At 44.9% G+C, this 25,337-nt stretch overlaps 1 protein-coding gene across 2 annotated transcripts; it reads left to right on the top strand.

Moving 5' to 3' along the window:
* The first annotated feature begins 9,878 nt into the window (after positions 1–9,878).
* Positions 9,879–14,147, top strand: LOC112883127 (wall-associated receptor kinase 5-like). 2 transcript variants are annotated; one of them, XM_025948359.1, is made up of 4 exons: positions 9,879–9,954; positions 11,420–12,341; positions 12,458–12,604; positions 12,853–14,147. In XM_025948359.1, exons 1-4 carry the CDS (start codon positions 9,940–9,942, stop codon positions 14,037–14,039), a joined length of 2,271 nt encoding a protein of 756 aa, XP_025804144.1. In that variant the 5' UTR covers positions 9,879–9,939; the 3' UTR covers positions 14,040–14,147. The 2 variants fall into 2 exon arrangements, with proteins under 2 accessions (XP_025804144.1, XP_025804143.1); XM_025948358.1 differs by having other exon boundaries at positions 12,844–14,147.
* Positions 14,148–25,337: the final 11,190 nt, after the last annotated feature.

The raw sequence follows: 25,337 nt of genomic DNA, 5'->3' as shown, positions 1-25,337 counted from the left end.
GTCTGCTACTGGAAACGAAAAGATTTTTATCCTCGCATTTTGAGATGAAAGACCTTGGTGAAGCAAGATTCGTTCTAGGAATCGAGATTCATCGAGACAGATTGAAAGGGGTATTAGGACTATCGCAAAAGACATATATAGAAAAGGTCCTAAAGAAATTCAACATGCATAAATGCAGTGCCTCACCTGCACCTATAGTTAAGGGCGACAGATATGGGGAATTTCAATGTCCCAAGACTCAGTATGAGATCGATCAAATAAAAACGGTACCATATGCTTCTGCTGTGGGAAGCTTACAGTATGCACAAGTGTGCACACGCCCTGATATAGCTTATGTTACCGGGTTGCTTGGCAGATTCCAGAGTAATCTAGGACCAGAACACTGGAAATTGGTAAAGAAGGTTCTGCGCTATTTGCAAGGAACCAAAGGCCTCATGTTAACATACAGGAAAACAGAATCTCTGCGTATCGTAGGATACTCAGACTCCGATTATGCAGGTGATGACAGAAAATCCACGTCAGAATATGTGTTCACCCTGGCCGGGGGAGCAATATCATGGAAAAGTTGCAAACAAACCGTCACTACATCGTCCACTATGTATGCCGAGTTTGTTGCGTGTTATGAGGCTACAGGGCAGGTGAACTGGCTGAAGAAGTTCGTACCCGGTCTGAGAATGGTTGATGATATATCTAAACCATTACAGTTGTACTGCGATAATGAGCCCGCAGTAATGTATGCTCACAATAACAAGACAAGTGGTGCTGCCAAACACATAGATATAAAGTATTATGTTGTGAAAGATAAAGTCCGAGATCAGATCATAAATCTCGAGCATATAAGCAAAGTGAAAACGCTTGCGGATCCGCTAATGAAAGGCTTACCACCCAGCGTGTTCAAGGAACACGTAGCCGGCATGGGGCTAAGGGGTAGCCTGTGATCTTCGGACTACAAGGGCCCAAAAGGTTAAAGAATCCGTTTCTGAATGGAAGCGTGAATTGTAGCTGCTAAATCCATCGACAGATGATCGTGACGATGAGGCATGCTCTATACACAAATCTATAACGAAACGTGAAAAAAGTAAAAGTAAAAGAATAGTACAGGGTGAGATCAAGGGGGAGACTGTTAGAATTGATCTCTTTCTGGACCATCGGATCCCAACGGGCCCGATGGGCCACCTCACCCCGCGCCCTGATCGGGGGCATCCCAGCTGATCCCTAGCTGGTGGGCCCCAGTCGTGCCGCGCTATAAAGAAAGGTGGGGGCCAACGGCTCGGATAACGAAGTTCACCGGCCGCCGCCACCCCACCCACAGTCAACCCTAGCCGATCTAGTCTGCGCGGTCAGCGGCGGGAAGCTCCTCCGGCCACCTTCGACGCCCCTACCTCGACCCCGAGCCACCGGACGCAACCTCACCTCCGGCCACCGCGAGCGCGAACGCCTGCAGCCGGACTACTCCGAGCTCCCGCACTGCATCACTAATGGCGGGCACGTCTGCGTCAACCGCCGGCCAAGGGCATGAAGGTATACCCGTGCACTCCTCTCTCTCTCTCTCTAACCCTCTCTGTTACCCGATTAATCCAATTCAAACAGAGCTTTTCCTAATCTAATCGCGCAGTAGCAGATCCTTGTAGTTAACATCTACGTCATGCCACATTAATATAAGTTCGGTTTATGCAGCAGTATACCACATAAACAAACATGGATTTTGGTCATATACTTCCACATGCACACACAATAGAACCAAACAAAATTAAGTACAGCGTATGCTGATGCTCGATCTAGATGCAGTGGACAGGCTGTGCTAGGAACATCATAAACTTACTGTGTAGGTAACCTTCGAGATATGCACAACTGCAAGTATCATCTCATGCTGATGCTCGATGTAGATGCAGTGGACTGGCTGTGATAGGAAGATCACAAGAACCTTATTGTTTAATTTGAGTTAACCATGTATCATCTCCCACATGATTTTCTGTTTCCTTTTGCTCTCGCACGCAGACTAGACTCTAACACACGGATATGCTCATACTTTCTGGATCTTCCTCATAGACCTACTGTAGGCAACCTTCGAGATATGCACAACTGCAACCCACTGAAAATCGTGCCTCTTTCCTTCTCTTGCGTTGTGATAGTGGCGGATCAAGAGAAGGGAGGTGTAAGGACAACACACCTTTGGATACGACCATTGGTTATAAGGTGATCTCATTCCTACTTTTGCATAGTGATTTTTGGTACAATTCACTTGGTTCCACATGTACATGACATTATTTGCTTGTAGGTACAAATGTGTCTCAAAGTGCAAGTCCATCAAAGTTGAACTGTCAGTTTGTCAACAGGCCAATATTGCTTCATTGGTAAGGTTATAACTCATCCATCCGGACTGCAATTGAGGTTAATGAGCACTTGATGGAAAGCTTGCTTGATAAGTTTTCAAATAGATCTTCTCCCACTTCAATGTCACGTCGGCAAGGTCTCCAAATCATCAAGACTAGCTGTCGCTGTTTCTGCCAGGAGCTACGTCATCGTCATGGGCTTGTTATTCATCCTTGGGATCCTGGCCCAAGTTGAAGCATGCCCCAAGGAGATGTGGAACACACCAAGAAATCCCTTGGACGTCCTTCCCCTTAGCCATCTCCTTAGGAAGCAAGCAAGGGCGTCCAAGTCAAGTTGGAGGCCCAACCCATGTCAAGTTCGAGTCCATCTCGGACTCCAGGAGCAGTATATGGTAAAACCGACGCCCAGGTCGCATAATGGAGTCCAAATTTGACGTTCTACATATATATGGAAAGGTAAGGAGATAAGATTTTCAATACCACCGGTTCCACATCATTACCAGGTCGGAGTCAATAGGAATCCTCAAAACAACTGGACATCGAGAATCTGTCAAGGTGCTGCGCTGCCATCTTTTGGGTCGTTAGCCCGTGTATCATATTGGAGCCCATTAGGGATGAATCCAGGGGTCTTGCACGCCCTAAACACTTTATATTCAGTAGAGTCGCCCAAGTTAGGGTTTGGATTTTGCTTAGATTATTCTATCCAGAACAGTTTCGCTGTTATCGATTTGTGAGACCCCAACTTCGTGAGATTAATCATTCATCTGCAATTTGGTTGTGTTCTTTCTCATTCTTGCTTGTGTTCTTCAATTCGCAGGCTCGGGTCTTGTTGATCGGAAGCTAGATCGCTTGTGTCGGGTTGTCGATAAATCGATAGTTATGCTTCTGACGGAAGATCGGGCACCCTCACGTTCCCATCAAGTGGTAATTAGAGACTCAGGTATACCGTTAGGTCTGCATTTCCACCATCCTCATTTTCACCTTCGTCCCATAGTCCACAATCCGCCCTAGTTTTGTCACCTTTTTCATCGCCGTTTGTTTTTTCTTATTCCATAACCATCACCTTTAGCCTTTTGCATAATTTAGTTTCAGAGTCCATAGTGTAGAATTTGTATTCTAGGTCGAGTTTGGTTGCTGGTTTAGATTTGTTTCATCCATCAGTTCGTTGATCCATACTTCTGCTGCTGTTCCATCCATCAAACCCTAATCGTAACCTTTCTCAACTCAGGTCCCTTCATAAAGTAGTCATAACTTTTGCATACGGACTCAAAATTGGACAAACTATTTTTCCACGGACATCTACTTAAACTTTTCCATCCGTTGGTGACTGACTTTTTCAGTTCTACAAAAATTAAAATTTTAAAATTCCGCTGTGAAGATTGAGTTTTCGAGCAAACAAGTTCCAACATAATTTTCGGAGCATCTTCTTGTTTTTCTATTGATCAGAGCCTACATCTAGTTGCTATGAAACTTCCTGTGGTTCATTCTCTTGTGCTCCTGGTTGAAAAAAATACTAAAAGAAAAATAAAGAAAAAAAGTGTGAAGAGCGAAAAAAGAAAGAGAAAGGGCACATAAAGAGAACACATAGTAAGCTGAATTATTTTTTTTCCATTGCCATTGTCTGTGTTGCCTTCATTTATCACTTCAGCAATAACTGGTTCATCCTAAGTTTAGGCCAACAACTAGACTTGTGCTTTGGATATTTATTCAGCATTACTATCTGCTGCTAACTTGTGTTCCACATATACTTATTTTGTTGCCTTCCCAAGCTCCACATATCTCTCTGGTTTCTGCAAGAATTTGAGCTTTGCAATCATTGTACCACTCTCTCAAGGTAAGAACCAGCCACTGGTTGTCTATCCTGTGCTTTGAGGCGGTAAGCGGTAAGAACCTTGTAAGAGCTTGGTAAGACGCTTCCTTTTGATGTGTTGAGAGGCACCACTGTACCTGAGTAGTAGTTGATAGGAATAATACTTTTATGTTATCTTTTGCTATCTTCTAACAATGGCAGGTAGTTCATATCCACCAACTTATGATGGCATAGGTGCTGTTGACTACGAAAAGTGTGAAATGGCCATAGATAAAATATTTGCTAATCGTTTTATGTGTGCAAGAAGGAAGGTTAAGAATGCAACTAGTGTTTAGCGAGATTCGGCTTGAACTTGGTGGGAGACCTTAAGTCCATCAATTAAACCTCAAACTTGGGACGATATGAAATTTCTTTGAGAGAAACTTTTTCTAATCCATCTCATATAGTTAGCTCATATGATAAGGTGCATCAGTTAGAGGATCAATCTATTGTTGTATCTCTTGCTATGCCCAACCTTTTGCAGGATTATGAGTAAAAGCTAGAGGACAAGGATTATGTGAAAGAAAATAAGGAGCTCACAACCTCATGTGCAAATTCAGAACCATCACTTCACAATGCACATATCACTCCTGCTGAAAATGAAAATACATGTAACGCCTATGGTGCTGCACTCACGCAAGGTGAGAATTCTTTTGGTGTTTCGAATTTATCCACGGATCATGCTATCATAGAGCAACATTTATTGGAATCTTTTTTCATGATTTGCCTTTATCGCAAGGTGATTTGCTTGATGTTCCTTGTGATAAAGAAGAGTTGTGTGATAGTGCTTCACTTATGTCCATGCCGCAACTAGTGAATGAACACTTGTGCCGAAAATAAAGTTTTCTTTCCCATTACTGGTTCACAAGATGAGCAAAAATTGTTATCTTCTTTAAATACTTTGGTTATATTAAATTTGATGTTATGTGTAATCTAAGCTGTTTGGAGGAGAGATTATCTTAATATTTTCGATTGCCACGCTTGTCTAGACATACATATCACTTCATTGGTAAATATAATAGTAAAGAAGAATATATGGTACAGAGAGTTTATATTTGTTCAAATTTGAAATCTTCTTTAGTTGGGCAACAATGTGATCAATTAGAGGGCTGCAATAACACTAATCATGTCACATCCAGTTCCTCTAGTTTTGTTACATCCAGTTCCTCTAGTTTTGTTTTAAAGAAACATAATAAGTCACAAGAAGTAGAGCACTACTGGTTATTACTTACTACATATCCTCGAATTAAGACCAAACCGAGGACGGTTTGCTGTCAAGAAGGGGAGGATGATAAGAACATCACTCCGGATACGACCATTGATTATAAGATGAGCTCGTTCCTACTTTTGCATAGTGATTTTTGGTATAATTCACTTGGTTTCACATTATTTTAGACATTTGATGGAATTTTTACAAATTTGACGAAAATTTGTGATTAGTGGTGATTAGAATTTTAACTAAAAATTCATGACTAGAAATTTCAGATCTAATTATGTCCGAGTCGTGATATCAATTTCTGATGTCGTGATGGCCATGGCTACACCTGCCACCGCATACTCCTATTATGGCTTGGCCTCGTGTGCCACATTCCCCAAGGTTTTACCCACTTGCAACCTGCCAGCTATAGCGGATCAACGCCCAAAATAATAAGATCCTTATCTTATTATAACTTCTTTATGTGACAATGGATAGCTACTACTGAATTTATTTTACATTGTAGGCCATCAACCTTTTTAGAAGGCTTACTGATGTAGTAGAAGCATTAGATGGTAGTACTCCTGTGATGTAACCAAGGATCTCCAATACACATATATCTTCGTGAAATGAACTCTCTCTTTTGAGATATGTCCATGACGGTTCAAATTGTTGGAAGCAGAAAACAATCACATGTTAGATTCAGTTATGAAAAAAAAATCCATCATTCAAATGTGTCTAACGTAGCTTATGGAGCATGGGTATTTGGGCCAGACTTCTCACGTTAAAGATGCTTGAGAAGGATGAACAAAATGTTACTGTGATTAATGAGAGGCTTGCACAGGTCAATCACAATGATATACTATGGAATGTTTTATTAATCAATCATGTTATTTTCATCTTATATTATTTTCATTGCGGTATACCTTTTATCTATTAACCATATTATTGTCATGATCATGAACAAACCTTTGTAGCAATGAACTTTAGTGCTATTCTATCTTAAGCCATTAAAACATTGGGGTGTCATTTCCACACTGGAGGGTTCGAACGCACCATAGATGACAAGTGGAAGGAACATATCAATTTTCATGAGGATTCACACTCTAAAATAGTGTTTATAATTTATGAAAAAACACTTGGTCGTCGATGTGAAGTGGGGGTGAGTGCACTAATTTATGCTGTAGTTTAGATTGATGAGGTGCTAGGCTACAAAATTAGAGAGATATGACTTGTGCTGTTGTTATATTAGAGATATTAAATAAAATGATGTATGAACATATGGTGCTTATTATATTTGAGATCTTAAGTATTGATATATGAATATGTGATTCTTATTATATTAAAGATCTTAAGTATTGATGTACCAACGTGTGATTCTTGCAATATCTATTTAGTTTGAGTATTTGGTCAAATATGAACTCCAAGTATATCGATATTAGCAAGCATCTAGATTTTAAAAAATTGGCATAAAGAAAACTAAAATCTGGCGGAAAACAAACTTACAAGGGTGGTCAGTGTCATCGGGTGCCACTAGAAATGCATATTTCAAGGGTGGGTGAAGACCCGGGCCGCCCCTGTAAATGCATTTTCATCATCCGTTCCTGCAAATGCTCTATTTTTTTTTATAAAAATAGGGGCAGGCTGTTGACCCACACCTAGAATTTTTTTTTAGTAGTGTCACCTACAAGGCTGATTGTGTTGCCCCTTGTCGCGCCGTGCATAAAAGGTGTGTGTGCTGTGGGGGGGGGGGAGTGAGGGAGAGAGCACATATAACAATTAAGTCGAGGACCTCAACTATTGGAGATAGTGGTTCAGAAAGAGATAAGGTGTAATTTGGTCTTTTTAGCTATTTTTTTAGTTTCCTATACTCTTATTTTTCCTTTATTTTTAATAGGTTTTAATATATTTAATCTATGAGCCTCTCAGAAGCAATAAAATGGAATACACAGATCAAAGCCATGCTTGATCACCTTGATTCAAGGGTCCCTATATGAATTAATAATTTACAAACAATCTAATAGACATATCATTTTAGAAGTTGTTTGTTTTGTTGCCACTATGTTATATAGAATGTACTTACAGACAGCAGCCGTCTGGCCTATTGTACATGCCACGAAGAATCATTAAGGAATACATTTATTTATGGCCAAGTTTCACATTAGGCCTTAGTAACAACATATGGAAATGAGGGCAGAGGAACAACTGCGAGGTGATAAATTAGGGTCAGATTAGTTGAGCATTGAATTAGGTTTCACAAACATAGTTGAAATCATATCGTTTGACACTATAAAAAAGAGCTATCCGTCCACCTCAAATATACCGGTACCAACTAGATCCGGTACTAATAATAGCATTACTGCCGGGTCTAGTTGGTACTTGTATATTTGGAATGGATGCAAGGTTCCGGGGACTTTTAGTACATGTTAGTAACACCAGCCGGTACTAAACTTATGCATTAGTAACGGTTGGTGTTACCACCTGGTACTAATACCTCCACCCACGTTAGTACGGTTGGTAACACAACCTAGTACTAATATATAGATTTTAGTACCTTTTGGTGTTACCACTCGGCACTAAAGAGTTCACAGGTTAGTTCAAAAGGAAAGCATTTCTCCCCCAATCACAAGTGTTGTGTAGGTGAGATGGTAAGAAAGGTACACGTGAGATAAAAGGTCCTGAGTTTGAATCCTCACACCACATGTGCATGTGTTTTGTTTGAAAAAATCGTGTGTGCGCACCTCCTCCCGGATTTAAAATATTTTTTTACATTTTATGCTTGGTACTAGTTGGTGGTATGACCCGGTACTAAAAGTTTCTTTTGTACCACATCATGCATCCTGTACTAATGACCTCGGTTGCTAGCTTAATACTGGTTGTAGAAACGGTAATAATTGGTGTTTTGACCCGACACTATAAGTTTTTTTTCTAGTAGTGTGAACAGTTGAATTATTCAAATAAAGTTGTATGATCTACTTGGTGGCCAACAATTTGGCCTCAAGTTCTGGTTTGTGGAATGAAATATCGCAAATAAACGAACATTAACACCAACAGACATGCTAAACTATACATAGAATAGAATAGAAACGTAAAATAGTAGTGCAAATTAAGGGTCTGTTTGGAGGAGCTAAAGTTGAGTGCTAAACTTTAGCATATATTAGCATTCATGCACGTGCTAAAATTTTTAAGTCTTGTCTAAAATTTAGCCCACCCTATTAGCACTCTCGTTTGGATAATTTAGTGCTAAAGTTTAGCAGTTTCATCCATTAGCACTTGGATCCAAAATAAATTTAAAAATATATATTGCCGCACGGGTCTAGTGGCCTTAGCGACCGCTGCCTAGGAGTCTAGGAGCCATCAGCTGGCTGACTGGTGATTGCTCACCGCCAGTTAGCCATACCCAGTCAGCCGGCCAATGAGACGGCTTGTGCTTGGAGGCATACTGTCTGCAGACGCAAACCTTGCCTCCAAATCCAAGCGCTGGTGCACGTGGAATTATCTTCGCCGTAGCAGGAGAAGAGAGCGCCGATGGACACGTTATTAGTCCACCTCACAGTCACACCGGATGTACAGTCACAGAGAACACGCTTTGAGCCACTAGCTAGCTAATTCCAAGCCACTGCCACTTGTAGCAGCATGATTTAGCCGACATGAGGAGCGTCGTTATCGGCAACGACAAGCGACGCAAAAGATTATTCTTCCTCTATTTATTTGGTGGACTCTTCAACTAACAATCGAACGGGGCAGCTTATTAGAGCAACTGTTCAAGACATTGATTGATCCTACTCAACCGGTGTATTTTCCACGGTATATAGATGAAGATGAACAGGTGTGTAAAGAGGAAACCACTATATGGTAAGGAAGATACTTCAATGGCTTGTTGGTTACCCACGTGTGGTGGAAGAAGATGGACTGAGGAGAAGCCCACAGGTTTCATCCGACCCCAGTCTCATGTGTCACAGATAAATGCAATGGAAAAAATTGACAGGGTAGCTTTCAAAAAAATTGACACGATGGGGATGCTTCGTTTATCATCTCTTCGGGCTCTTAGAAACAATTAATAAATTGAAATTTTTTGTCAGGATTAGATTTATGATTTCCCTCATCATTTAATAAATTAAATCATTTTTCTAGCACGCCTTTTCTGTATAGACAACTCCTTTCAGTAATATAGCAACACACTTACGTGTTATTATAACAGAAGTCGATCTAGATGCGTGTATGGCAGTGTACTTATGTGAGTACCGGTGTGTATGCATGCTTCGTAATTCTAGTCGCAGAAGAGAAAGTCTGTACGTTACGCGCCAGTATCTTTGCCTTTTTTTTTTCTTTTGCTCCATATTTGAGAAGATGTGGAGAGTTGTTTTCATGATAGGGTCGCTGTTGTTAAGACTTGACCCGTGATGCTTCTGCGTGTTGACTTGACCTGATGTAACAACAGGATTTGCTCAAGTATAAGTACGGCATACACATACCAGGCTTTCATTCCTTGCTAGAATATACAACTACCGAAGACATCCTCTCGGCGTCTTAGGGAAGAAAGAACACTTGCTTGCTGGCAAATGAACACCTCCAAGGTACTTCTACTGTTGATGTTGCGTTTCATATGCTCTCTTGTTATTCAAACTCGTTCCTAGTACTGCTTTTGCACTCTCTGTTGTGGCGGAGCTTAGCTTCTCACCAGGGTCAGCTGACCCCAACGAATTTTGAAAAAAGCAATAAGAAATCACTGTTCATAGTTGTTAATAGTGCTCGATGACCCCGTTGTTTGGTAGACATGACCCCGATGAGCTCGTGGCTGGCTTCGCCTCTAGCATGTAATATACAAATAAGTTCCATTTTCTTAAAGAAATGGAGAGCTTGCTATAGGCAAGGTCTAAAAGATCATTTTAAACCAAAATTGTTCATAAAATCAGAAATTCAAACCATTTCTTTTACTGTCATGCTATAATGGTACAACCAATGTTGCCGTAAACGGCCGTGTAGCCCGTGTACACACCGTGTATACGCTACTCGACGAGCTACCGTGCAGTTTAGGACCTATTGCACGGTCTAACTGTTCACGATAAAAAAACAAGGCTACACGGCCTACACGGTGTAAAAAAAGGACGGGTAGACAGTTTAAAACAACGTTTAGGCTGTAGAGAGTATCAACTATACCTTATGTTTTAAACGGAATGACATTTGTTATTTGTAAATTGTGATTTGTCACGTAACATAAGTATGATCAATTGATAAGCAGCGTATGATTACATATTTGGTCTATTTAACAGTTAAAGCTTGGTAATCTGTAATGTTTGGTTGATAAAATATTAGATTTTCAGAATTTTACTTGCATAAATATATGAATTTTATTTCTATCGTACAAACCGTGTAGCCTGTGTACACACCATTTACACGACGTGTACACGGCCTACTCGCTACTCAAGGGGTGACCGAACTGACTACCGTGTAGCGTTTAGGTGCAACATTATAACTAGTTTTCTGTCATGCTACTGTGACTTGGACCATGAATAAACTGGATGTAGTAAGACAGTGGAACTCTTTTTCTTGTCATATAAATAAAGTTCAATAATAAACAGAACAGTAACTTTAGATAAGTAAGAATCCAATTTGCCTATACTTAATAATTAAGGGAGTGAATAGTTGATAACCTGCCACTAGGGCGCACGTTGGTCGTTAGGCTAAACACATTTAGCTCCAATTTAGTGCAATCCAATGTTAAGCCCAGTTAGAGCAAGTTTGAAATCGCAGACGAAAACAGACAAGGAGATCTTGAACCACAAGCAATTCATCCATCCAAAGCTGATCGAGCACAACAATAATAACAGCCTGCTGGTAATAAATAGAAACTCCATAACATATAATAAGATATAGTATGAATGTGGATAATATGTATTTAGTACCTCGATATTACAACCAACCAGATTATTCATTGGATATTAGATTCCTATTCATATATATATGAAGTCACTGTGGATAATATGTATTTAGTACCTTGACATACGGCTGCAATAATATGGTTTCTACTTTATGTTCCAGCCAAAAAGTATGGAAGTAGTTCTGATGCTCGGCCTTGGTCTTCTTCTTGTTGCGGCAAACTGCACACCTGCAACAGCTGTTCCTAGCTCTGAATGCAGAAGGCAGTGTGGCAATGTTGAAATAACCTACCCGTTTGGCATCGGCATGAACTGCTCCATGCCGGGAGGCTTCGACGTCACCTGTCAGCGGGACCTAAATGGCTTCCCGAAACCCTTCATCGGTGGCCGTGAGCTTCTCGACATTTCCTTGACCAACAGCACGATCCGGGTGCTCAACCCCATCACGACCTACTGCTACAACGACACCACCCCCGAGCAGCAGCTCATAAATGGTACCTCAGAGTGGTTGAAAACCGATAGGAATTCCCCTTTCCGTTTCTCGGAGATTCGCAACAAGTTCACCGTCATCGGGTGCAACACCCTTGGCGTCATTGCCAACAACAACAGCGGCTCGGAGTACCTGAGCGGGTGCTTCTCGTATTGCGGCAGAAATCTGTCTGCCCAGATGGACAGCTCGTGCTCAGGGATGGGCTGCTGCCAGACAACCATACCCAAGGGGATGGACTTCAACGAAGTTGGCCTGGGAGTCATCAAGGGTGCCTCCAACACAAGCCGAACCTGGAAGGGGTTCGGCCAGCAGTGCAGCTACGCCGTGGTCACGGAGGCAGCGGCGTTTAGCTTCCGCACCACGTACATCACCACGACAGGATTCAGTGACATGGCTGCTGGGCGGGCACCTGCAGTTCTTGACTGGTCTATTAGAAACGGGACATGTGAGGTGGCCGAGCGGAATCTGTCAGGGAGTTACGCGTGCCGCAGCGCCAATAGCAAATGCTTTGATTCCACCAGTGGGTCTGCAGGGTACGTGTGCAACTGCTCCCAAGGCTATGAGGGCAATCCGTATCTTCCAGATGGATGCAAAGGTACCAATAATTCAGCTGAGCTATCCCCCATATCAATGATTCAATGTGCATATCATGTAAACCTGACAATTAAAAGTTTTGCATTTATCGACCTGACGGTGCTCATCTTGCTGCAGATGTGGATGAATGCAATCAGGGGCGGCCATGTCCTCCGGACGGCGTTTGCCGCAACACAGTCGGAGGATACCGATGCTATTGTCCAACAGGAAGGAAATATTCTCAGTCAAACAATACATGTGTCTTTGATACTGGCTTACTAATAGGTAACGTTCTAAGTAGCTAATAGGCAATAATAGTTCTGCCTCTCAGTAAGTTATGTGATAATGTTATGAAAATTAACATATATGCAGAACATCTGCAGCCAACAAGACCCTTATTAACATGGCTGCCGATCTTGGTGCCAAATTGACTAATAACATGGTTTATACTCTTTGTAGAAATTGGAAAGACAATTTTATTTTTATGACTCTGCGCTTAATTATCTGCTGATGCTGTTATGTAGGAGTTACAGTGGGCTTTCTTGGTCTCATGATTTTCTCTTTCTTCGGGTACATGATTCTTCAAAAAAGGAAGCTGAAAAAAGTTAAACAGGAGTACTTTCGTCAGCACGGAGGATTGATTTTGTTCGAGACAATGAAGTCAGAGAAAGGTCTTGCTTTCACGGTATTTAGTGAAGATGAACTCAGACAGGCCACAAACAACTACGACAAGAGCAGAATAATTGGAAAAGGAGGCCATGGAACGGTCTACAAGGGTGTACTTAAGGGTAAGCCCGTTGCAATTAAGAGATGCACACTCATTGATGAAAGGCAAAAGAAGGAGTTCGGTCAAGAAATGCTGATACTTTCTCAAATCAATCACAAAAACATTGTCAAGCTCGTGGGCTGCTGCCTTGAGGTGGAAGTTCCTGTGCTAGTTTATGAGTACATCCCAAATGGCACAATGTACGAGCTTATCCATGGTGGGAATCAAGAATTGCAAACATCTTTCAGCACTCTCCTAAGGGTTGCACAAGAAGCAGCTGAAGGACTCAGCTTCCTACATTCTTACGCATCTCCCCCAATTCTCCATGGTGACGTGAAAACCGCCAACATCCTTCTTGATGAAAACTACATGGCAAAAGTCTCAGACTTTGGGGCGTCCATACTAGCCCCATCTGACAAGGAGCAGTACGTAACAATGGTTCAAGGCACCGTGGGTTATCTTGACCCAGAGTACATGCAGACATGCCAATTGACCGAGAAAAGTGACGTGTACAGCTTTGGGGTTATTCTTCTTGAGGTCCTCACCGGCGAGGTTCCACTAAAACTGTACGGGCCTGAGGCAACACGAAGCTTGACGTCAAATTTCTTGTCTGCCATGAAAGAGAATAGTCTTTCTACAGTGGTGGCAAGCCATGTAACAGAGCAAGAAAGCACTGAACTGATTAGAGGACTTGCAGAGCTAGCAAAGAATTGTCTCGATATGTGCGGCAGCAATAGGCCCTCCATGAAAGAGATCGCTCACGAGCTCAGCAGATTGAGGAAACTTTCAATCCATCCTTGGGTACAACTCACTATGGAAGAGACGGAGACACAACGACTTCTCCGTGGACCAGCAGATACTAGTTTTGAGACAGAAAGTAGTGGTATAGGGTATCCTGGGCCGGATGGTGCGAACCAGCCGATAAACCCAGTAAGTTCGTATTATGCAAGGTGACTAAAATGAATGTAATACTCTATTAAAATTTGTATTTCTACATTTAAATAGATACCATCCCTGCCCTCAAGAATAAGTCAGGTTATTAAAAATCTTCTGTGTTGGTGATTTATGAGAAGTCAGGTCTCTTATAAATTATGAACTATGTATTGGTGATATACTCAAGGGGCAATCATACGTGGGCCAGATATTGATCATAGAAGGATTAGAACCCTAATGGGCCTCCGACGTGATAGTCTGGGGTCTATAAGCGGGGCTGTGGGTGGTCAATGCTCTTGCGCCACAAACCCTAGCTGTCATCGCCTCTCTTCTCCACGAAGTCGTAGCCGAGCACGCGGTGCTAGCACACCGGTAACTGGCGTTCCCGCCCCATACGTGTGGACTTCGAGGAGGCACTACTACGTTGTTGTGGTGCTGATCGGCGGGACAATAGGAGGGGGAGCTGCAAGCTGCGATCTGCTTCCTCTTCACCGACGCGCGACTACATTGGGGCGAGTTACCCCAACTCTACTTCCGTTGCGCTGCGTATCTAGTGGCAACGATCCATGATCATCTGCTTACATGATATCCTTGTTGAACGCTGTATCACAGCGATCATGTTTAGCTTTTGGTCTGGATGCGCATACAGAGATATGCTTTGCTTAGGGTTTTGCAATCTGTTCATATGCGATGTATAGATTGGTGCATGGTGTGGGATCTGTCGGTGTTTTACCACCACGCCCACCGAGAGATAACCCCAAGGTGGTGAGTTTGTAGGTAGGGTGTCGCCGAGATTAGGAACTTGAAGGTGCAAGGGACACAAAGTTTAGACAAGTTCGGGCAGCTGAGAGCGTAATACCCTACGTCCTGTGTGGTTTGTATTCCCTTAGGTGGTGATCGGGTGATCTCCTGTTTGGAGGGGGTCCCTGTCCGCCCTTATATAGTCTGGGGGGACAGAATTACATTGAAGTCCTAGTTGGATACAAGCCCAGGAGTCCTACCCGAGTAGTTTTCTAGTAGTTTTCTACTGTATCCGACTAGTTTTACTACTGTATGAGTAGTTCTACTAGGCTATGAGTAGTTACAACCAGTGTAGGGCGTGGGCCATGTCCCACCCCTTATCCTGTAAGATGTAAGCCATATGCACAGTCCCGTAGGTCCGGGTCTGATAAGCCCCTAAACTCTTCATAGTCGAGTACTGCAGGCGTCCGAGTACTTCTGAAGACGTCTTCAAGTACTGCCAAACTCCATCTTGAAGGTGTCTTCCGAGTACTTCTTTGGCTGCATCGAGGCTGTGAGGTGCTCATGCCCTGAGTAGTTGTCAAGTCTTCTTTTATATGGGGTGCGGTTGAACTCGCACTCCATATGAAGTAGCCCCCGAGCCTTAGGTTGACTCATAGAATCAGGCTGAGGGTCAATTTAATCTTGAATCTTCTGTCCTTATCTTCCAAAAAGATTTGAAAAATAAGTCGATGATGACACGTGTCCTGCAGCCCCCGAGCCTTAAATCCAAATCTCCAAAGTTTGGAATAAAGGATCCAAAAGAATCGTGGCATGCAATATATAACAGTAAAGATTTGATGGTTAAGATGGGCAAGTTGGCTCAGTAATTCGAAAACCGCTTTTTTCAGGATGAATTCCTGGAAAAAAAGGTTAAACAAATAACTTCTCCACAAAACGCCCTAATTTACCACTCAAATCAGATCTTGTTCCCTGAGTCAATGGCTAGATGAGACCTCTAGGTTAATAATTTGAAAAACCCCTTATTTCGGACCAAAATCCTAGAAATAATGGTTAATCAATTATCTTCTTGAGATAAATCTTCAAAAGCCTCTTGAATCAGGATCTTCCGAGTAGTTTTACAGCGTCCAGCCTTAAAGCATGAGAGCTGTCGCTGAAAGCACGCTGAGTACCTTATCACATCCAGCCCCCCAAAGACTGGGAGCTAGATGAGTCGCATAGTATATGCCAAGTAGTCGGTGGCACCAGCCCCCGAGCTTAGGCATTAGCCAAGTTGCCGCTGGATCTTGTACTGTCGATGAAACCGACTAGTTGGAATCGATTCCGACTTATTTTGTAGGCGAGACGAGTAGTCGATGTAGCCACCAGCGTGTCGCCAAGCATAGTCGTCCCCAACTAGTCTTACAGGTGAATCGAGTAGTCGAAGTAGTCGCCAGCGTGTCGTCATGCCTTCTTCACGAAGTCAAGTAGTTGCCAACGGTTGTCGATGAGCCCAACTAGTCGAAGTCGTATCCGGCAAGTAGTCGTTGTAGTTGTTATCGCCATATTTTGACTGGGCTAGGAGATGGGCTGAGAGCAATGTGGGCTGCAACAAAGTATCGTGACAGGTTGTGGAAACGGCCCTGCGCAGGAAGAGAAGGGCCCAAAGGGCCGCGTATCTAGTAGGATTAGTTTAAATATGGTAAGATTAGAGATAAGTCGTGATCAGTTAGGATTAAGTCCCCGGACTATAAATATGTATCGTGCAAACAAATTCAGAATAATAAAAAATCAATCTAATACAACCTCCGGCGCACCGCCACCCCTGTTCTAGGGTTTTCACCAGGTAATTGCCATGCCGCCCTGATCATGCCTAGCATGATCAGGGCGGCGTAGCTTTGATATGCTATTTTGGTATTGCTCGTGCTGAAGCGTTTTTGATGGCGAGTAATGCTAGTTATCCTATCGTTTATGATCCTGCAGTAATTTATCGTGATGTTATTAATCTGTTGAGTTGTTTCATAAGCGATTAGCTGTACTTATGCGCTTAGCTGTGTAAAGTACAGCACCTTGCTCTGTGATTAACTAGTAGATCTGATCTGTTACGGTAAACTTGCGTACCGTGGAGGTTTGATTCAATATCCATGTAATTAGGCCTTTCAAAACAAGTTGAATGTTCCGGCTGTATGATCGCGATAGCCTAAGAAGGGATTGTTCCGGGAATCGACTTCCTGTCGGGTTTTAGGCCTCTGATTGGGTTAATGCTCTATCCATCGATCATACACGTTAGGCTCAACCACGTGTAAGACGTTCCGGTTGTATGGTGAGAATCGTACCGTCGTAGATCGGATTAGCTGGTTAAATACAGAGCGAGTATGCCTCTTTGTCCTATGTATTCATGTAATTCTGGGTAATTTGACCTAATAAAAGTGCCATCGGCTACTTGCAGCCGATTCCGGGGCAACCTAGAGCCGAGCACGGCTCGGATTGATGTTTTGTTGTGTCTGTGCATGCAGGAAAGCGAAAGTGACATCTTCACCACCTTCCTGGTCGGGTATAGATCAGGTGGCACGCTAGGTACTTCATCAAGCCAGAGCGTGTGCCAGGTTCTGGGCCGTTGACCGAGGGACCGGGGCCCACCAGCCGTCCCGGCAGCCTCCCGGCTCCTCGTGTTGCCTGTCATCTCTCGCCGGTGGGATTTGATCGACAACACATTCTGGCATGCCCAGTGGGACCTCTTCGACTACGTTGACGTTCTTCATCGACTGCTTCATCAACTGTGTCGACTGTTTCGTTAGTCGCCACCTGCTTCGACAACCTTCATTGACCAGTTCGGTTGCGACTACTTCAACTATCATCTTCGGCTTCCCACCATGGATTGCTGGGATTGCTGGATTGCTGTTGAAGAAATATGAGTACCAATACCAGCAACGACTCCGTCACGAGTCAGTAGAAGAAGAATACGAAAGTCGCACTGGGAAGAAGCTGAGGAGACGGGAAGATACTCAAGACCACTGGCATTGCCCGTTCTTCAGATATTGCTGGGATTCCGGTATGAATCGACTTCCCACCATGGAGGATTGCCCAGAGTGCAAACCTCGGGCACGAGAGGGAGAAGCTTCGGTGTTTCGACGTCTGGGACCGATTCAGTCTCGTCATGATCAAGTCAAGTCACCACAAGAAAACGGTGCTTTAGAAGAAGAAGACAGGTGTCATCGTCCTCGCTGGTGTCCTGATGGGCTTAGTCGATCTCAGAAGAGAAGAGTGCAACGGCTGCGCAGCCTAGAAGAAGCCGAGGCACAATACCTAGGGACGCTGCGGAAGGCGCGACCGGACCTGGCAGAGAAGGTTCGCCACGATCAAACTGAGGAGACGCGCGTCTCTAGGAGGGTCTGGCGCCCCAAGAAAACGGGAGCCGATGCCAAGACATCGGCTGATGTGCATATGGTGTTTGTTCTGCCCGAAGAGTTCCATGCACCAAGTCGAAGAGAACTACCCGTGGCCCAGTTGGACTTAGGGCCGCGCCCTGTTATATTTGAGAAGCCCCGGGAAAGGAGTTACAGGCATCTCAAAGCCCTGTACCTAAAGGGCTATACTAATGGACGACCGGTCAGCAAAATGTTGGTCGACACTGGCGTGGCAGTTAACATCATGCCTTACTCTATGCTGCGTCGGTTGGGTCACTCAATTGGGGATCTGATCAAGACGAATATCACGCTGAGCGACTTCAACGGGCAAACATCGAAGGTGCAAGGAGTCTTGAGCGTAGAATTGATAGTGGGGAGCAAGACGACCCCTACTTCCTTTTTCGTCGTCGACAGCAAGAGCTCGTATTCTGTTCTACTTGGAAGGGATTGGATTCATGCCAACTGTTGCATCCCTTCTACAATGCACCAGTGTTTGATTCAGTGGGACGGAGATGAAGTCGAGGTGGTTCATGCGGACGGTTCCGCGGAAGTTTCGCACGCTGCCATGAGTATCTGGGATGCGGAAGATCAGGAGCCTATCTCGGGAATCAGTTTGGAGGGCTGCGACCGCATAGAGGCTACAAAAAATGGGGTGAGGCTGGTCTTATCCACCGGCCTTATGGACTAGGTGTAGGAAGATTTGAACAAAAGGCCGAGCCCCGCGATCGGCCCCAAAATTTAAAAAGAAATATGTTTTCGTCTACCAAGATGTTCCGCTGTAATAAAGATGGAGAAGCCCACTTTCACAGCAGGCTTTGTGATCATAGAGCCGCGATAGCAAGTGAACGTACCAAGTTGGCCGATCCGCGCGATCGGCCAAATTCTTTTTCATCATACTCCTTGTTTGTTTGCAATATTGACTTAGAGGATGATGGAAAGTTAGGATACGGGTTCACATCCGCAGATGAGTTAGAAGAAGTCGATATTGGTCCTGGTGATAAGCCGCGACCGACATTTATCAGCAGGATGTTGAGCCCAGAGTTACGCGAGCTGATGGTAACATTGCTAAAGGAATATCCGGATTGCTTTGCTTGGGATTACACAGAGATGCCCGGGTTAGACAGAAGTATCGTTGAACATCGTCTCCCTCTCAAGCCAGGGTTTCATCCATTCCAGCAGCGAGCTCGACAGATGAAAGATGAGGTTCTGAAGGAAGTCAAAAAAGAAGTCGAGAAGATGTTAGAAGCGGGCTTCATCAGGCCGTGCAGGTACGCCGAATGGATTTCCAGTGTGATACCCGTGCAGAAGAAGGACGGCCGATGGCGTGTCTGCGTGGACTTCAGAGACCTTAATAGAGCAACGCCAAAGGATGAGTACCCTATGCCTGTGGCTGAAACGCTGATCAACGCGGCCGCAGGGCACAAGATGTTGAGCTTCATGGATGGCAATGCAGGTTATAACCAGATTTTCATGGCCCCGGAGGACATCCACAAGACTGCATTTAGAGTCCCAGGTGCGGTGGGATTATTTGAGTACATGGTAATGACTTTCGGGTTGAAGAACGCTGGTGCCACTTATCAGCGGGCCATGAATTACATTTTCCATGATTTAATCGGCAACCTAGTCGAGATCTATATCGATGATGTGGTGGTAAAGTCAAAATCAGTCGAGGAGCATTTGGAAGATTTGCGACAAGTTCTAGAACGAACAAGGAGGTTCGGTCTCAGGATGAACCCGAAGAAATGTGCCTTCGGAGTCTCGGCCGGTCAGTTCCTCGGGTTCTTAGTGCATGAACGAGGAATTGAGATCGGCCTGAAGAGCCAAGAAGCTGTAAAAACAATGGTGCCGCCCACTACGAAGAAAGAACTCCAGCAACTTATTGGCAAGATTAATTTCATTAGAAGATTTATTTCAAACTTGTCAGGGCGGCTCGAGCCGTTTATGGAACTGTTGAAGATCAAAGCCAATGAAGAGTTTCGCTGGGGGGCGTCACAGCAGCAGGCGTTCGATGAGATTAAGGAATATTTGTCTGCACCGCCTGTATTGGTGCCACCTCAGCAGGGTAAGCCCTTTTACATCTACCTGTCAGTTAGCGACAAGTCTATTGCTTCGGTCGTAGTACAACTGTGCGATGGCAGAGAAAGGGTTGTATTCTACCTCAGCAGAAGGATGTTGGATGCGGAGACCAGGTACCCCGAGATAGAAAAATTATGCCTGTGTTTGTTCTTTACCTGTACAAAGCTCCGCCATATTCTGCTATCTGCCGAGGCAATTGTCATCTGTAAGTCGGATGTTATCAAGCATATGCTGTCGGCCCCCGTATTAAAAGGCCGACTTGGAAAATGGATGTTTGCGTTATCAGAATTCGACATCGGGTATCAACCCGCGAAGGCGGTCAAAGGGCAGGCGCTGGCGGATCTCATCGCGGAAAGAATCAATACCAACATAGCAGTGCTGTCTGTTAAGGCCTGGGCCATGTATTTCGATGGATCAGTCTGTGGAGACGGCTCTGGTATTGGCATCTTGCTCGTCTCACCCCGAGGGGCAACGTATTCTTTTTCATTCAGATTGCCGATCCCTTGCACGAACAATCTAGCCGAGTATAAAGCCGTGCACAAAGGTATGGAATTGCTACTCGAAGCTGGGGCCGAAGCAGTTGACGTCTTCGGGGATTCCAAGCTGGTGGTTTCTCAGCTCACCGAGGAGTATAGATGTGACAGCGAGGTGCTATTCCCGTTGTAGGTACAATGCCAGGAGTTGATGGCCCAGTTTAAGTACATTAATTTTTATTGGATCCCGAGGGCACAGAATGCCGAAGCTAACGATCTAGCACAACAGGCTTCGGGGTACAAAGTCATAGACGAAGAAGTCGATCTCCAGGTGCACTTGTTAGACCAGGGCGATTGGAGAGCCGATATCTTCAATTACTTGAAGGATCCGGCTAGGGGGGCACCCAGGAAGATACGATACAAGGCAATGAAGTATGCCCTGATAGGGGACGAGTTGTTTTACAGAACAATGGAGGGGCTGTTGCTCAGGTGCTTAGGGCCGGTCGAATCCAATTGGCTTTTGCATGAAGTACACGAGGGTACTTGTGGCACTCATCAATCGGCCCATAAGATGAAATGGCTGATTAGACGGACAGGGTATTATTGGCCAACGATGATGGAACACTGCTTTAAGTATTATAGAGGATGCCAAGCATGCCAAAGGTTCGGGAAGATACAGATGGTACCAGCGTCGGCGATGAACCCCATTATCAAACCTTGGCCATTTAGAGGCTGGGGTATGGATATGATCGGTAAGATTAACCCCCCATCGAGTAAGGGCCATCAGTTCATTTTGGCCATCACGGATTATTTCACCAAGTGGGTAGAAGCCGTTCCTATGAAGTCAGTAACATCAAGAGATGTTGTCAATTTCGTCAAAGAACATATCATTCACAGGTTCGGGATCCCACAGACCATTACGACAGATGGAGGTTCAGTCTTTATATCAGATGAGTTCAGAAAATTTGCTGCTAGTATGGGAATCAAATTGATTAGGTCATCTCCCTATTATGCACAAGCAAACGGCCAAGCCGAAGCGTCCAACCAAAGTCTGATCAAGCTGATTAAAAGAAAGATTGATGAGTACCCGAGGCGTTGGCATGAGGTATTATCAGAGGCATTATGGGCTTATCGCGTTTCATGCCACGGAGCAACAAGAACCTCACCATATCATCTAGTATATGGACAAGAGGCCGTATTGCCATGGGAGATTACGGCCGGGTCAAGACGAATAGAGTTCCAGGACGACTTGACTACCGGAGAGTATGCTGCATTGATGAATGACAATGTGGAGGATCTAACAGAACTCAGGTTGTGGTCGCTGGAAAAAATTAAGGAAAATAAGGCCAAGGTAGCCCGTGTGTACAACAAGAAAGTTAAGCCAAAGGAGTTCCATGTTGGAGGTTTGGTGTGGGAAGCGGTGTTACCGTTGGGGACTAAAGATGCGACTTATGGTAAGTGGTCTCCAAATTGGCATGGGCCTTATAGGGTTGATCAAGTTCTGCCGGGGAATGCATATATGCTTGAGGAATTAGATGGAGTCAAGTTCCCAGTAGCAGTTAATAGTCAGCACCTCAAGAAGTATTTCCCAAGCATGTGGGAAGACGAGTAGCAAAGCCGGTATAGTACATCAGGTTGGAAATCGATGGGATCAAGTACTTTAAGGGACTGATGGTTTGACGTCAGGCGGGCAAAACAAGTCGATCTACAGGGGCACAGGCAGGATTAATGCTCGAAGATCGAGTAGCCGATGCTGAGCCATCGACTTTAGAAATATAACCCTCGCCTTGGCTTGGGCTCGGGGGGGGGGGGGGTGCAGCAAGAAGGGATAATCTTTGCAAAAATATGGCCGTCCCTCTATCAAGTCCTACTCGATATGCGAGATTCTACAAAGTACTCGAGTCTCTGATAAGTTCAGATTTTTACGCAAGGATCGGATCTGGATCGGAGTACAAGGAAAAGACCGATGCGGTGCCATCGGTTCCTCATAAGATAGAAGATTCAAGACATCAGATCACCAAAAGTATTTTTTATACAAAGATTAACATAAAAGAAGGAAAGTCGGGTACTTTAATAGGAAGCCGATCTAACGGCTTTACACAGATTGGAGACCTATGATCTACCACCAGTAGGTCCCTAGGGTCTTGCGGCGCTTGTACGGGGGAGAGGTACTGGAGCCGTCATCATCATCGTCGCCGCCGCCATTGCCGCCACCGCTGCCGTCGTCGTCGCCGTCACTACTCGAACCAGCGGTGTCGCTGGTGTTTTCACCGTCCTCCGACGTCAAGGATTCCTGGCATAGGAGTCCTCCTGCCGCTGAATCGCCATCGGTGGAGTCTTCGGTGTCTTCCTCCGAGGAAGAGAAGTCGCCGTCCCAAGAGTCTTCCTCGGCTTCATCCAGGTCATCACTGAGGAGGACCTGGAGGTCTTCATCGTCGGTCAAGGACATGTCATCCTCTGACCAAATGTCGAAGTCCCACTCCTCTGCGTCCCAATGCAGAGGAGCGAGGGCCTCATACGATGCCGTCAAGTCGAACTCTGGCGTCGCCGCGCGAGAACTCTCGAAGCTGGAGGAGATCGAGATCGGGGAAGAAACGGGAGGAGAAGAAGACTTGGGGGATGAAAGGGCAATGCTGGAAGATGGGGAAGTGTTGGAGGCGACGGAAGAGTGAGAAGCCATGGTCGGGAGAAGGAGGGTGCGTCGGCGCAAGCGAAAGGCAGAGGAAGGAGATGAACCGCCAGTATCATTTTATAGAGCAAGGATGGAAGGCGAGGAGGCACGGTGCCGGTTCCCAAGAGAGAAGCTGAAGGGGCGCATCTGAAAGGCTGAGCGCGTATGCAGGCTCCGGAAGTCGAAGCGGCGCGGCCGGTGGCAGGGGAAGCGGCATGAGCCCGTACAAACGGTGGAAGTTGAAGGGGCGAGTCATTGAGGAAAATGGTTTTGGAATTATTATTTCCAAAACCAGGGGGGCATGTGTTATCGCCATATTTTGACTGGGCTAGGAGATGGGCCGAGAGCAATGTGGGCTGCAACAAAGTATCGTGACAGGTTGTGGAAACGGCCCTGCGCAGGAAGAGAAGGGCCCAAAGGGCCGCGTATCTAGTAGGATTAGTTTAAATATGGTAAGATTAGAGATAAGTCGTGATCAGTTAGGATTAAGTCCCCGGACTATAAATATGTATCGTGCAAACAAATTCAGAATAATAAAAAATCAATCTAATACAACCTCCGGCGCACCGCCACCTCTGTTCTAGGGTTTTCACCAGGTAATTGCCATGCCGCCCTGATCATGCCTAGCATGATCAGGGCGGCGTAGCTTTGATCTGCTATTTTGGTATTGCTCATGCTGAAGCGTTTTTGATGGTGAGTAATGCTAGTTATCCTATCGTTTATGATCCTGCATGATGTTATTAATCTGTTGAGTTGTTTCATAAGCGATTAGCTGTACTTATGCGCTTAGCTGTGTAAAGTACAGCACCTTGCTCTGTGATTAACTAGTAGATCTGATCTGTTTCGGTAAACTTGCATACCGCGGAGGTTTGATTCAATATCCATGTAATTAGGCCTTTCAAACGAGTTGAATGTTCCGGCTGTATGATCAATACTTTGCGATAGCCTAAGAAGGGATTGTTCCGGGAATCGACTTCCTGTCGGTTTTTAGGCCTCTGATTGGGTTAATGCTCTGTCCATCGATCATACACGTTAGGCTCAACCACGCGTAAGACGTTCCGGTTGTATGGTGAGAATCGTACCGTCGTAGATCGGATTAGCTGGTTAAATACAGAGCGAGTATGCCTCTTTGTCCTATGTATTCATGTAATTCTGGGTAATTTGACCTAATAAAAGTGCCATCGGCTACTTGCAGCCGATTCCGGGGCAACCTAGAGCCGAGCACGGCTCGGATTGATGTTTTGTTGTGTCTGTGCATGCAGGAAAGCGAAAGTGACATCTTCACCACCTTCCTGGTCGGGTATAGATCAGGTGGCACGCCAAGTACTTCATCAAGCCAGAGCGTGTGCCAGGTTCTGGGCCGTTGACCGAGGGACCGGGGCCCACCAGCCGTCCCGGCAGCCTCCCGGCTCCTCGTGTTGCCTGTCATCTCTCGCCGGTGGGATTTGATCGACAACAGTAGTCTGCGATGTAAAGTCGAGCGTTCTCACAAAGTCAAGTAGTTGTGGGCGATTGTTGATGAAACCATCTAGTCGGAGTTGAATCCAACTCGCCCAACAGCATGGTCCAGGTCAGGTCCCTGCAAGGTAAACATAAAAGTATGTTGTAATTGATATACATGATATCGTGTCGGGAGCAAATCCCAGCATTGTAAAATGCATGAAATTTTTTTCGCGTTGTACTCTTACTAGGTCACATAATGTCCCCGGGTAGGTAGCCTATTACGTTAGGCACCTGATCCCTAATTGTCGTAAACCATTGCGCAGGGAGCGTAGCCACATGCACGCGTAGTTGCATAGGCGTACAGAAGAGTCGAGGTTTCACAAGTTAAAGCGTACGCTAACCGGGCATTATAGCAACCGTTGAGAGGAAACTAGAGCAATCGGCACAGCGCAAAAAAAGAGAACGCATGTGGAGTGCCCTTATAGGGTGTAACCTGATCACCCGTGTTGCAGGGCGGACCGTGCAGGCA

Source organism: Panicum hallii, chromosome 2, assembly GCF_002211085.1.
Source record: "Panicum hallii strain FIL2 chromosome 2, PHallii_v3.1, whole genome shotgun sequence".
NCBI classification, from domain to species: Eukaryota; Viridiplantae; Streptophyta; class Magnoliopsida; order Poales; family Poaceae; genus Panicum; species Panicum hallii.
This window is presented reverse-complemented; position numbering and strand designations above follow the sequence as displayed.

Bases quoted from the DNA above. Each gene is read 5' to 3' on its own strand.
- LOC112883127 (XM_025948358.1), top strand. The intron at 12,342-12,457 runs GTACCAATAATT...ATCTTGCTGCAG, and splicing joins TCTTCCAGATGGATGCAAAG to ATGTGGATGAATGCAATCAG. The intron at 12,605-12,843 runs GTAACGTTCTAA...GCTGTTATGTAG, and splicing joins TGATACTGGCTTACTAATAG to GAGTTACAGTGGGCTTTCTT.